Source organism: Vigna radiata, chromosome 3 (assembly GCF_000741045.1).
Source record: "Vigna radiata var. radiata cultivar VC1973A chromosome 3, Vradiata_ver6, whole genome shotgun sequence".
Lineage (NCBI taxonomy): Eukaryota > Viridiplantae > Streptophyta > Magnoliopsida > Fabales > Fabaceae > Vigna > Vigna radiata.
The window spans coordinates 2,819,793-2,834,707 of NC_028353.1; the positions used below are offsets into that span (position 1 = coordinate 2,819,793).

The following is a 14,915-nucleotide window of genomic DNA, read 5'->3' on the forward strand; positions in this document are numbered from 1 at the left end:
TTTTTTTCATTCATTTTAAAATACGGTTAAATGTAATTTTTTACCCATTGAATTTTGAAATATCAATCTTTTATTTATCAAATTTTGTAATCTCCTTATACAAATTTTGGTGTTTGTTATCCGAATTTTGTAATGTAGTCCTGAATTTCAGGTGTGTCCCAAATTTTATACATCTCATGTAACACATATGATAATTATTTATTATTTAATATAATTTTGTAAGGATAAAATGGGAACTACAGCAAAAAGATGGGGTGCAGGAAAAAGGCACTAAGTGGGGGTTGTTTAAGAAGTAACCCCACCCTGCACCATAGCCCAAGTGTTTGTCTCTGTTTTTGCTTTTGCTGTTGGTACGAGAAAGAAAAGGAGAATTGCGACGCGTGTGAACTAGGTTCCGTGAAGCTCCTTCCATGCCACACAAATCCTAAAAGGTACCAACTTGCACCACCAGACAACTGTGGGGCCATCTCCTCTACTTCTATTCTACCCTACCAACCTTCCCCCTTCAAACTTCAACCCAACCCCAAAATAAAAACCTACACTTGTTCCCATAATAATTATCACAATAATATGTGGAAAAATATTGACCTTGCAATTCCAAACACTTCTATACAACTTGCAATGCCTTCGCCCAACTGATCGACCTGTGACAGCCATCTTAACCAAACACTTAAGCGACACATCACCTCGTACGACATAACCCATCTTCTCTTCTCTCTTATGTCGGTATCACTCCACTTTGTATTGTTGCTCCACAACTCTCAACTGAAAACTGCATTAACCACCTTTTCCAATTATTCTCTTCACTCTGTCCCCCAACTTCTAAAATCAAAATTACCCCTTTTCTCCTCTCTTCAAATTCCTATATTTTGGACGAAAAGTAAAGAAATTAAATCTTGTTTTGATGTTCTAGAACTTTAAACCTTCTCAATAGTCTTTTGATTTTATTTTAAGTGAAAAGTGAAATGACGTGTATGAGTGAAAAGTAACTTGTAGTTACTTTAGTGATACGTGTACAATTTGTATTTGTATTCAATAACAGACCTTTTATATAATCTTGAAAACTTTGCTCTGGACCAAACTGTCACTTGTCATTGACAACAGGTAGTTCAAGTAGACTTTGAAGATCCATGGAAACTTGGTTTCGTGTAATACGTTTATAGTATAGTTTGGTTGGAGCATTGTCGTGTTCTTCTTAACAAGTGTTCAAATTTCAAAGCTATATCGACAGAAGTTCTGGAATATAATTTGCAACTTTTGTCCACGTAATCGGAGAAAGTGTAACAGGAAGGAAACGTTTTTCTTGTTCTTTTAAAAGGTATATGTCAGACACTCCATGAGTTAACCACATTACAATCTCGTGTGATCATTCTTTATAAGCGTGCCACATTGGCGTAATATCATGGTTGAAAATACTCACCCATCCTGCATGATTTAACTATTTTGTACAAAATTTGATCGACTACTTTCTTCCTGGAGCAATTTGATTGACTACTTTCTTCCTAGAGCTCAATTCACAAAAAAAAATATCTAGTCATTTTATATCACAGTAATTCTTATCATCATTTAAACCTACTCCAAATTTACCAACAATGCATGTCTCTATCAGTTGAAAATAGCCTGCAGCAGTTGGAGACTTAAAATTGATTCAGGACCACCGGATGGTAGGTGAAGTTGAAAAGGCTGGAGTTCTTCATCACTAAAAGCTGAAAGATATGAGATGATTCGGAATAACGAACTACATATAGGGGCTAAAAGTTAAATGGGGGTAAAGCCCTTTTGAGGTTGGAAGACTAAGTGAATGTGTCGTTACCAAAAATGTAAATGGATGTTTGCATGACTAGCGCAATACAACTGTTTGAATTTACTGAAGATATTCATGACATACAAGTGTCTCCAACAAATTGAAGGGGTAAAAAATATGGCTAGAAATGAACATCCATGGGTAGTCTAAGACCTAATCTACAGGTAGGGTGGGGGGATACAGAAATTTATACCACATTTTGCTTTTCTTTGACACGCCAAAACACAAATAATCTCATTGCCTATGCAGAGAATAATAATTGAGTGATCCACAACTCTAAAATCAATTCAATAGTCATAACAATCAAAGAACGCAACAAGGGTAAAAAAAAAATGTTTTAAGACGTGAATCTAAAGGGTAAAAAAAAAATGTTTTAAGACGTGAATCTAAAGCCTTATCACGTGCCCCATTTTCTCAACACCAAGTTAGTTGGCCAAGTCCATTGAATGTTAGCTAAGTCCTTCTATCTCAGTCAAGCCATTGGAGAACGAGCCAATTGCTTGGAAATTTAGGCCTCTGGTCCGTCCAGGTGCACCTCCTTTTAGCGAGGAAACATCTAATATGATCCTGTTAACACAGCAAAAGTCAGTTTGGTACCTTCTAGTGCGAAATGAGTTACTTTTGTTCAAAAGGCTTACAAATTTTTTGATTCCTTCTCTCCTGAGGAGATGCGATTTATGATGATTTTGTTATCAATTTTTGACACTGAATGGTCAATTGGTAGATCAATCTCTCCATGGCCTGCTCCATTGACAAGATTAAACACATCAAATAATCTTCGTGGCTTTAAAATTGAGAAACCACATGCCGTGTTTTACTAGGATAAATCTTACCTGATTTAGTAGTAGTGACAAAATCATCAAGTCCCAATAGTTTCTGCACCAGTGAATAGTGAGGAAAATTAATGGTCATAAAACATCTCGGAGATTAAGGAGGTATTCGTTTTAGAAACAATTACCTTAAGTTTGTCGTAAGACTCGACAAGTTTGTCATTGTACAGGATGAAATCAAATATGTGAGAAGATTTGCCTTGCTCAATCTCAGCCTCGGCATTCCTTAGTCGCTTCAGGATCTGTTCCTCAGTCTCTGTCCCTCTGATTTCAAAGCATTGAATTTAGCACAAAATCATGGTTCGTTGAAAACTAAAAAATCATCACCATGTTACAACAACTCACCGGTCACGAAGGCGCTTCTCCAGCTCCTCCATTGACGGGGGACATACAAAGATGAATATGGCTTCAAGAGAACTAGCCCTCACAGATCTTGCACCTTGAACATCAATATCAAGAATACATCTCTGAAACAATTTAAAACAAAATCATTATCTCAGATAATGAGAATTTAAAAATAATAACTAGACAACAATCTTACAACATTGAAATAATAATAATACAATAACAAAGGTTCCAAATAAATGAGTCATAATAATGGTTAAGCACAGGCAACTTACTTTCCCTGCATCTGCCACCACTTCCACCGCCTCAACACTTGTTCCATACAGATTACCATGGACAGAAGCAAACTCAAGAAACTTTCCCTCTTTGATTTCTTTCTCCATTATACTCTTCTCAGTAAAATGATAATGGACCCCATCCTTCTCCATACCTCTCGGAGCACGGGTAGTGTGGCTCACAGAAAAACCAAACATAGATGGAAACTCCTTCATAAGCATTGCTATCAATGTTCCTTTGCCTACTCCAGAAGGACCACTAATTACAACAGGCTTCTCAGCATTTCCTACCACACCTTTACTCCATGCAACCACCTCAGTCCCCAAATATTCTTGCTGCTGCCTAACATATTGGGTGTCAACCTGCCAATAGTATATTGAGACATTTAACTTATATTGGGAAATAATAAGAAATCTACTATGGTTGGTGTTTCCATGCATCGGTAATATTTTGTTAAAATACGAATATGCCAAGGATTGTGTACGGGAAACACCAACCTCCAGGAACCATATTTGATCATCTGGCTTAGAACCCTTCTTAAGAATCAGTATTTTGTCTTCCAAAGCCACTGCTGAAAGGCCTTTGCACGATACGGGTTTGGTGCCCCTCACAGTTGGACGAACCCTGAAATTTCAAATAGATATCAGCAACAAATGCATGTGAGCAACAGTTATGAAGCGGAGAAACCTTAAACTGACCATTCTCCAAGATTACGGTCAAAAATTTGAACTTCAATGGACAAAGTTCCATCATCAGCTCCACCAATGACATACTGTCAAAAAAATGGAGGCCCACTTTTTGCTTTAGGCAGAAGAAGATTTGGCTAGACACTAATCTAATCATGAGCAACAACATACATACAAATTATCTTCAAATTAGCATATTGCATAAACTCACCGTCTTATCACCAACGGTAGCAGTTGCTTTGCAAATTCCGGTTTTCAATTCAAAGCCATTGTGAGCCCCATCCTGCAGGTCATCAACAAGCAATGCTGGTGCTTCTCCCTAGCGATCACAACCAAAGAGATTAGACATATTAAAGCAAAACCACCTCGATCCACATTTGAAAAAAACAAAAAATTCCAATCCTTGATGAAATAGCAGGAAAAAAAAAAGGACCCTCACCATAGAGAAATCTGTGCCTACAATCCTGGTTTAAGCTTAAACCCTGAACCAAAAATATAAATAGTGATTAATACCATATAAATAACCAAAGGATCAAACAATATGTGCAAACTTCCATTGTGAAGAAATTACAGTCCAGAAGCTCCATTACAAGTTGTAACAAAAAAAAAAAAAAAATCAACTGCCAAAACACCCCAACAAAAAAAAAATACATAAAAAAAACCCGGATTTCATCCTCTTCCAGAGAAACAAAAACTATATAAATACGTGACACAAATTCACCAAACTTCTTTTCTCTTCTCAATTTATCTGTCTGATGCCGCACCATGAAGAACTAGAACACGATTTTTAATTTATTTTTTAAAGCCAAAAACCATCAAGAACCCCGGCAGGGTCAAACAAATAAAAAACAGATATTTATAAGACCCAAGAGAAGGAGATGAAGCAAAGACCACGCTATGAGAAAAAGAGGATAAAAAGAACAAAACCCAGATCGCAATGCGACAAAATCTGAAATCTGGAAGAGTTTGACACCGACAACCTTAAATAAACCTGAGAAAAGGGGAACAAGAAGGAGTTGCAGGGGAAGCAATTAACAACCTTGTAAAGGGTGCGTGCTGAGAGCAAAAGAGTTGTTGTGAGGAAAAGAAAAGAAACAGAGGAAGAAAGGAGCAAAACCGAGAGAAGAAGGAAGGTAGAGGTGGAAGAAAATGTGAGAGAGGATTCATATTTGTAGGCAGAAAACAAAAAAGAAAAGGGGCAGGTTTGGATTATGAGAGAAGGAGGGAGAAAGACCTCTTTTCGTTTTCTTTTGCGGTGTGCTTATGAGAACCTTCCTTCTTATTTTTTTTTTATTCATTTTGGAGATTTCTCACTCTTTTATTTATTTTTTGTGAAAAAAAAAATCAAAAATCCCATTTCTTCTGAAAATAATGTTACCCAAATTTGTCAGTTAATCTCACTCCAAATATTCATTTAATTTAAGTTTTGGAATTTCCGTCGATAACATGTTCAGTAACCCTAACCACAGAAGATTATATGACAATTCTCTTCATAGGTGGAAATTGTAATTTTAGAATATAAACTAAGGTGTATAATCAGTTTAATAAATAAGCATTAATATATTTTACTTTTAGTATACTAAAAATATTATATTATTTATATAAACAAATTTAATTATGTTACTTTTATTTAAATCATGTTAGCAATCCCTATGATTCAGTACTTATTAGTTATGTAGTTACTGTCTCAACTATTCACTGAATTTAATTAAAATTAACGAAATTAATATTTTTATATGAATATTATAATATTTTTATATACTAAAAACAAAACATGTAATTATTCGACCGAATCGCCCATTTACTTTATAAATTTGGAAATTGTGATTTTTAAAATGATTATATTTTATTTTATCGATAAAATATATTTCTACAAAATATTTACATAAAATTTCACACTAATAGTTTAATAGAAGTATGGGATTTTTACAGTAAAAAAATTATTTTAAATTGGAATGAAGGAAACTTTACCAAAAAAGTATTACTCAATAAATGCTATCTTTCCAAATATATATAAAGCCTGAAAAACATCATTTTCTAATTTGAGATTTCCAGTGAACTAAAAATGTATCTTTAAGTAATTGAATTTCACTCCCTTAAAATAAGATGACCCAATTTAGAGATAGAGCAATAATGATCTTCCATTATAATGATCTTCCATTACAAAAGTAAGATTATGATTATAATTATATCTATGGAGTTATGTAATTGACACTCATGATATTTTTATAGAATTACAAAAATGTTTTGTGGTATTAATTTGCAAATATTAAAAATTATGTATTTTATAATAGATTTTTTTTAAAATTTAACTAATATTTTAATCTCAATATCTGTAAAGTTAATTTAATGTAATTTTTTAAATTTTTTGTTTTCCGTTTAGTTTTTATTTTATTTGAAAACATTCAATGGTCTTGGATTAAATTGATATAAATAACAGTTAGAGAATGATAAAATATTACTGCTGCTTTTATTATTTTAGTTTTATTTTTGGTTATTTTTGTTTTCTTCTTTCTTCACCTTATTGTACCTCTCTTCTTCACATACATCTCATCCATTGTTTTATCATTTTTTTTTTCACCACCATCTAAAAACCGAAAAGTTTAATTGTAAAGAAAACAAAAAAAAAATTGATATGTGATCACTTTTGTACAGTATTAACACAAATTTAAAATATGGAACCATATTAAATTTTTAAATGAAATAAGTATTACATTAAAAATAAATAAAAAATAAATAAATAATATATTAAATTAATTCCGTAAATATTATAATGAAAATATTAGTTAAAAATGTCTTTTTGTGATAACAAAATTTGAAGGTATTTAACTGAAATCTTTTAAAAGATTAAAAGGAAGCATCTAATATTTTAAAATTATATAGAATTCAATATATTAATTTATTGATTGAATTTTTGTAGGTTGGTTGGAACCAACAATCAAGCCAAAGTACTTCTGTTGTCATTAAAACTGCTGTAACAAAATTAAAATTGAAAAAAAAAGGATAAATTTTGAAACGCCATAGAAAATATCTTGGAACTAGACTATGCAACTTGTTAGTTGGCATGAGATTTGTTTAGTACTAAAATAAGGAAGGACTTTTTCTTGCATATGTCACCTTTTGAATTTTAAAAGGGTAAGTTATATTCATAATTAATGCCTTAGTTTTAATTGATTATATTGATTTTTCTTATTTACATTTTTGTAGGGCTATTTTAGATTATATTATTTGTGATACGATTATGGTTGAATGTTTAGCTACAATTTATTGAATTTACTACTTAAATAAAGTATATCTTAGTAATTAAATATGTGATAAAATTTATTTTATTATAATAGATAAGTTTAATTAAGTATATTGCAATAAATATATAAATAATCTAACAAAAAATTTTAAAAATAAAATATAACAAAATCGGTTACTGTTATTATCAAAATCTGTTTCTAAAACATTTATGGAAATAATATATTAATATTAAATTCAGTTTTTAGAAAATTTATTTTAATAATATGTATACTGATAATGTAGTTTATTTTTTTAGAAGTTAACTTTTGACATTGTTTAAAGTATTGTATATTTCTTAAATTCATATTTTATGTATAAAAATTATCTATACAAATTTTGTTTTATTTTGTTATATATATATATATATATATATATATATAATTTTAGTTTGAAATTCAGATTCATATTCAGATGTTATAAAAAACAACATCACATAAAAGAAAAGATTGCACATAGTATTCAAGACTTATACACCAGATTTAACTGCTAAAGCAAGAATTGGATGGAAAACAAATGTGAAAAAGAATTGAAATAACGAGTAAGATTCAGTAAACGAGAAACAAATACAAAGAAAAATGAAAGAAACTTGAAAACAATAATTTGAACCGGTTAAAGAAAAAAAATTGAAAACCTGCAAATCCTTTTTCCCCAGTTCAAATTCGGGTGTCGCCTGATTGATAAGAAACTTGAAATGAAAGATTATATTACTTTTTTTTTATAAAACTTTTTTTTCTAACAGAAGCAAGAAAGGAGTCGGAAAAATAATTGTGAAATGGATTAAACCCTCATTTTGATGATAAATGGTTCTAACTGTATACCTTGATCATAATTTCGTAGTTTATAGATATAGATAGAGTTCTCTGAATTGAGGAAACAAGTTCGGTAGTTTAACAGGGAAAGAAAGCTAAATACTTTTTTTCTAGTATGTTAATGCTTTGATAATTTGAATTCGATATTAGAGTTTCATTAAAGAGATTTAACTTGTAAAGATTTTGTTGTGTTGTGATGGAATTGCTTAGACTTGACCATTATGTGTGATCTTTGATATTGAGAGATGATTACGATGAATGCTTGTCTGTTTTGGTCACTTGAATGTTGTAATCGAGGTGGTAATTAGTTAAGAACTGTTGTTTAAGCTTAAAGTAGTGGAAAGTGAAAGTTTTGGCTAGTCTTTGGTCTAATTTGAAGTTTTAATAGGTGATTTTCTTGAGGAGTGGTTTTGGAGAGAAACCTAATGTTTAGAGTTGGTTTTTAGGCCATTTAAGACTTCTTTAGCTTTTTAGTTCAACAAAGTATGATGTAAATTGTATAGAATTTGATATATGACCTTTTAGAGTTTTAGTTTGTCAATAGAACGGTATATGAATTAGTTTTAGCCAAAAAAAAAAAAAATAGGGGTTCAACTGGTGAAATCTTGGAGGAAGGGTCTTATGAGAAAAGCTATCATTTGGTGTTTATTTTGAGGCAATTAGGACTTAGTTAGCTACTTAGTTCCCTAAAATCTGGTTTATAATATGTGAAATCTATTGTATTAGTTTTTGGTAGTGATTTGATTTAAATGTATTGAATTATTGGTCATTTGAACAAATGAGTATTAAATCTTATGTGAATTGAGTCATTGATTCGTGCTTTATGTAATGAACTTTTGTTCTCGTATTTAAAGTTAATGGTAGATTGGTCTTATAGGGATGATATGAGATAAATTTGTTGAATCCTATTTCTGCAGGATTATGTAGACTCGTTAAGCGAGCATGTACTCTCTAGGCGAATTCAAAGACAGAGAACTATTGATTTGGTGATCGTTGGGCAAACAAAATCTTGTTGGACGAAAAAAAAATTAAAGAGTTCATTGACTTAATGGTCGCTGGGCGAAAATATACTCGCTAGGTGACTTTTGAGAGATTTTAAAACTTAGGTTCTAGTGGTTTTCTCGTTAAGCGAGCAAATTTGGTAGCTAGGTGATGATGTGAGAATTTTAACTAAGTTTTGCTATATCTCTTGTGATGTGTTCAATGATTGTGATTGTGTGAATGATGAAAGTAGGATTTGTTTATAACATGATTTATACTTATTTTAAGTGGTTTAAATGATCTTAATGTATATTGAATTAGAGGATTGTTTTGTTTAATGAATACTAAACATGATGTAAGCATTTTGTATGGATTCAAGTATGAGGTAAAAGGATTCTGTGGAGAAATCCTTTTGGTTGTTCTGTTGTGTAATGTATTGAAGTAAGGGTTCCGGGATTGACACTCTCAATAACTCTCAATCTCAAGTAGAGATGGATGGTTATGTTGCAGAAAGTAGGAGGAGGTCCTTAGTCTGATGGTATGATATTATGGTTTGGGAAAATTGTTTCACCACATGCGGGACGAGTCCCTTTTGAGTCTGACATCAATACATATATCTGGATGGTTGGAGTTTAAGGTTGATGGGATTACTTATGTATTGTTTGATTTATATTATAAACGTGATATTACTGTTTTAAAATATATGTATGTTTTTTTGGTACTTTAACTTACTCTTTTGATTTGGTACAATATATTTTTTTTATAGTGTAGGACAATATATATATATATATATATATATATATATATATATATATATATATATATATATATATATAACTATTATATATTATTTTAGTAATGACAATTATATATATTTTCTTAAATTAGCAGTTGTATGTTATTATAAATATAATATAGTTGAACATAATATTACATTCTCAAACATTTTGATGATATTTTAAGTCAAAAATATGTTTCGAAAGAATAGATGTACTTAAAGTGCCATAAGAAAAAAATTGTAAAATTCAATTAAATAAACCTTGTAATTTTAGATGTCATTAAACATATTAATTTAATCATAATTTTAAACAGTATGATAAAGGTTATTATAGCACACACAACAAAATTTTGTGATTTTTTTAAAAAAATAAAATTAATTAGAAGCTTATAATTAATGAGTTCATATTTGTATTTCTCATAATCTCAAAATTCATTCATTTTTTTTTTTCTGTTGCCACATATCTCTAATAGGTTCATTATTTCTTTATTATCTAAAAAGTCGTGGTCAATCGTGATGGCCAAGTTTTTAAATGCTCCATCTCATACGCAATATCATTCATATAACAATTTAATTGCATTTAAGTTTACTTTATTAGTTTAGTTCTAATTAAATTCTATAGGATTCAAAGTTCAATCCTATAATAGAAGCATGATTTTTACATTTCTTCCGTATTCGATTGATAACCTAATTTAAGTAACTAAAAAGTTTTAAGCTTACTTATTAAATTACGAATGATTAATAAATTTATTTATGAAAATAATTGTTAAATATAAACGGATAAAAATAAACATGTAAAAAAAATCTTTGTTTTATGTAATTTTTATCAATAAAAAGACTTTTTTGATGTATTTAATAGTTTTAATTAATTATAACTTTTTTTTAAACTTTTAGTTAACTATCCATTATTTAAATTATCTTTTTAATTTTATTTTTTATATTATATTATATTATTCGTCTTAAACTAAATCTTAAAATATTTTAGACAAATTTACAGTAAAATAAATATATCGCACTTTTAAATAAACATGTAGTTTTTCACCATATAATTTATGTAATGGGTAAAAAAAATGAATTATCTATTAACATCAAAATATAAAAGTCTAATAATAATATAATATAAAACAGTATGACTGTCAAAATAAACATATAAAAATGTCAGAAAATCATTTATTATATACCACTATTAATATCTTATGAGATAAAAAAATAAAAATAAATTTTAATCTTATATAAAAACAAACTAATAAATTCCAAACTTATGAGTGGAAGAAAAGAAAATAACAATAATAATAAAATTTTACCGAATATATTTTTTTAAAATAAGTAACAAATATAAAAAATACAAAATTAACATTTTTAAAAATAGGTATTTATTTTCTATCTAGTGTACAAAAATATATTCGTGTACGAAACAATATCAATAAAGTTAAATAAATTTTTTAACTGGCAAAAAAAAAACTTAGGGATATGGCACGTTATTGACAAGTGATAGCAAAGGTATAATATAGATGATTTATTATTTATGAAAATTTCTGCTGACAAGATTTTCAACATTAAGAAACCGTAACTCACAATATTTCAAATCCAGCCACATGGAGTAAAGTACAAGTTACTTGAACTAGATCTAACATTAAAAAAATATAATATATAATTCACCTTTTAGAAAATAATGATAAATAATTAATGTAAAGATAAAAATACATTTTACAAAGATGTGATTTAAGAATACCGAAATTCAATTATTTTAATATTAAAATATTTTAATAAAAATTGTTTTTTTCTATAAACTATAATATTATTTTAAAGTATAATATTTTTAAAAATTATTTAATTGATATTGTGTTAATTTAGGAACTTAGAATTCTATCATTTGAGTAAGTTGGTATGTGTCTTGACATTATAAGTTATTTTTAACTAAAGTACTAAGAAAGGAATACCAATTTAATAATTTAAACATGTTTTTTTTTTTTCAAATCATAGAAATTTATTTTTGACATTTGATATTGCGTTGAACGGTGATAGGTTGCCATTTATTGTGTAGGTCTAGGAGCAATTTATCTCCATATCGTTAAGCGTTAGTTTTCTACCATTAAGTGCAGTAAAATGCGAATGTTTTGGCATTTAGCAGTAGAAGGGCATCACTGAACGCCATCTTTTATGGTAGGTCTAGAGCATTTTGTTCATGGACACTAAACGACAGAAGGGTGTCATTGGGCGTGACTTTTTACAAGAAGAATGGCACTGAGAGCTAGAAATGTCGTCGAATGCCACTTTTTAAGAAAGGTTTGACATTGAGCGTCAAAATTGCAGTTGGGTTCCACTTTTTGCAAGAAGCGTAGCTCTAGGTGCCACTTCTGAGTGCTAGTATGCATGTTTGAAATTTCTTATTCCATGTCTATTTGAGATAGAATTTGCAATGTACTTTATGTATGTTTACAAGTACTATAGTATTGAAGTAATGATGAGGTAGTAATTTCCAATGAGGGAATAATGTGAAATGTGTGTTTCACTGAGGTGTGCCTTGAGGTAAGGATTGTTTCATTTTTGTGTAGTCATCTTGAACTCTACCACTAATTTTAGAATGGTGATTACATGTGAGAATGGTAGGAGGTCATGTCATAAGGACGGCCCTAGCATTCTTACGATTGTGACAAAGATTAACCTTGTATGTGTTAGCTCGGTAGAGCAGTATTTAATCACCACAAGTGCATGGCTCCACTAGTCTAAACTCAATGACACATACTTAGATAATTGAATCTATATAGTAGTCAAATGTGATATGATTGTTTTTATGAATGAGTGATGTATGATAATATATTTTGTGTTTGTTTTATAAAAATTCTTTCGCCTGGAAGGGAGATACCCTCCAAGAGTACTGGTGGTGCACTGAGGGCGCCCTTGAATAGGCCCAACGACGGTCCTGGCCTTATCATCGAAGACGATAGTGACTCCATCCTCCTCATCCATGAGGGTGTCAAGGTTGAGGAGCTCTATGAGAAAACTGACCCGCTCCCTAACCCCGCTTCCACTGACAACGCTGAGTTCCAGATCGTGCTTACCATCATCAGAGATGGGTTGACGACCGACCCTACTAGGTACTGCAAGATGAGGGAGCGTATTGTTGGGGTTTCTAAGGAGACTACCATTGGTGTGAAGAGGTTGTATCAGATGCATGCCAATGGGATTCTTATGTTCCCTACTATTAATGTCAATGACTTTGTCACTAAGAGCAAGGTATTGTTTTTTTTTTTTTTTTTCAGATCTGTTACTTTTCCAGTGGTTAAACGTTGAGCTCGATTCATATCTGTTTGTTTAAATGGATTTATGGCATGATGGTGTGTTGCGAGGTCATGGTGGCGCTAGGAAAAGCTTCTGGGTATTGCAATGGTGGCAATGCGAATTGGGATGGTGTGAGGGTTGTCTGATTTGCGCAAATTTGGAGTTCGAAAATTGGGATTTTTCTGGGTTTTTTTGCGTCTTAATCGCGAGGAAGAAGATGATGTTGTTGGTGGTGATTTGGGTTGCACGAGATTGATGATGAAGGGTAGGTTCAAACTTGGTTGTGCGTTTTCCAGCATGGTAGTGACGGCGCGACATGGTTCATGGTGGTGGATGGGTTTCAAGGTGTGGGTGGTTGCGACATTGATGGTGAAAGACGATGTGGTGGTTGCAGGTTCTTTGCGACATTGACGGTGTAGGTGGTGTTCACAGGTTCTTTGCTGACGGCGGAGGAATTAGGGTTTCTACTGTTTGGGGAAGGAAAGCTGATGTGGTAGGAGGGAATAAATGGCTTATAGATTAAAAAAAATTGAAAAGGAATTGTCATATCATCATACTATTAACTTCGTTTGTTTCTTTTTAACGGAAGGGACAATGTTGACACAAAATTTATTAAGTAAGGACCAATTACACACTTTTTTAAAACCAAGGACTAAATTGACACAACCAAGCACAAATGGGGACAAAAGAGGCTATTAAGCCAAATTCTTTTGAACATTAGTTTAACCTGTTGTTTCTTTGGTGGTTTATGTGTCTGTGTTGTTTATTTTGCAATGATCATCTTATTGGTGTGAGTAAATAAGGGTTAAATACTGAAACATCTCTAGTAAGAGACGATGATGTAGAGAAGTTGTCTTTTTTGATCATCTTATGATTATCTTTAGTTATTTTAAATATATTTATTATTATAATTATTTCTTTTAAATAACTATATTAATATTATAAATTTGAGACAAATCGATTTTGTTTTATTAATTTTAAAACGTCTTATTATATTAATGATAAGGGTGTTATAATTGATGAGTTTTGTGATATAAGTAGAGAAAAATGTTAAAATTTTGCAATAATGTAAAACATAAATATATTTAAATATTATAAATTTCAAAATAAGTAAATATCATAAATATTTAATATCATAAAGCTTAATATATATATATATATATATATATATATATATATATATATATATATATAATTTAATTGAGTCATTATATTTTCTTATTTTGTTTAATTGAATTTCTATTTTCTTTATTATAAATAGAGTTAATTTTATCTTTTTTTTTTAAATTGATGTTAATACAACCTTTATAAGTGTCACATGTTAGTTTGTAGTATTCTTTTTTCAATTTTTTTAATATTCTTTTTACGTGTTAGTATTAGTTACGTGCAAGTGAAACGTTATATTAATGTCAATGTCACATGTGAAAACCACTATCACATATTAATGTTTGTGTCACATGTTAGTATTAGTACTATAAGACCGTGTCAGAGTTCTGTGTTAGTATTTTGTATTAATTTTGTTCTTATATTTTCAATTTTGTTTAAGATCGAACAATGTAATCCCTGTCCAAAATCAAATCAAATCAAATCAAATTATTAATTAAGCCTAATTATGCTAAAATGTAAGGACCAATAAATCTCAACCAAAAGGAGATGTGAATTGGTTAAAAATTGATTTTACCCTTCTTAAAAATTTTTGGTGTATTCAATCTCTTTAAATTGAACTTTTCAACCTTTTAAAGATTTTATCAAATAGCACGTAAAGAAAGTAAATCAAGACACACAAGATTTTATATTGGTTCAAGTCTAAGGAATTTAGATCTAGTATTCTTTCAAACA

At 30.3% G+C, this 14,915-nt stretch overlaps 1 protein-coding gene and 1 pseudogene across 3 annotated transcripts; one reads left to right on the forward strand and one right to left on the reverse strand.

The window, feature by feature from the left end:
• Positions 1 to 1,837: 1,837 nt before the first annotated feature.
• LOC106756724 (guanylate kinase 2) lies at positions 1,838 to 5,171 on the reverse strand. Of its 3 annotated transcripts, XR_002667342.1 has the most exons (12): positions 4,981 to 5,171; positions 4,381 to 4,423; positions 4,153 to 4,260; positions 3,954 to 4,027; positions 3,753 to 3,879; positions 3,255 to 3,617; positions 2,980 to 3,101; positions 2,763 to 2,898; positions 2,638 to 2,680; positions 2,443 to 2,545; positions 2,175 to 2,371; positions 1,838 to 2,138 (listed from the first exon to the last, which is right to left on the reverse strand). XR_002667342.1 is itself a non-coding variant. In XM_014639270.2 (11 exons), exons 2-11 carry the CDS (start codon positions 4,381 to 4,383, stop codon positions 2,254 to 2,256), a joined length of 1,197 nt encoding a protein of 398 aa, XP_014494756.1. In that variant the 5' UTR covers positions 4,384 to 4,423; positions 4,981 to 5,171; the 3' UTR covers positions 1,838 to 2,253. The 3 variants fall into 3 exon arrangements, 2 of the variants coding, with proteins under 2 accessions (XP_014494756.1, XP_022634853.1); XM_014639270.2 differs by having other exon boundaries at positions 1,838 to 2,371; XM_022779132.1 differs by lacking the exon at positions 4,981 to 5,171 and adding an exon at positions 4,922 to 4,942 and having other exon boundaries at positions 1,838 to 2,371.
• A 7,475-nt stretch (positions 5,172 to 12,646) lies between these two features.
• On the forward strand, positions 12,647 to 13,298 carry LOC106756891 (annotated as a pseudogene).
• Positions 13,299 to 14,915: the final 1,617 nt, after the last annotated feature.

Bases quoted from the DNA above. Each gene is read 5' to 3' on its own strand.
- LOC106756724 (XM_014639270.2), bottom strand. The intron at 2,899-2,979 runs GTGAGTTGTTGT...CTTTGAAATCAG, and splicing joins GAGAAGCGCCTTCGTGACCG to AGGGACAGAGACTGAGGAAC. The intron at 2,372-2,442 runs GTAAGCCTTTTG...CTGTGTTAACAG, and splicing joins GAGAAGGAATCAAAAAATTT to GATCATATTAGATGTTTCCT.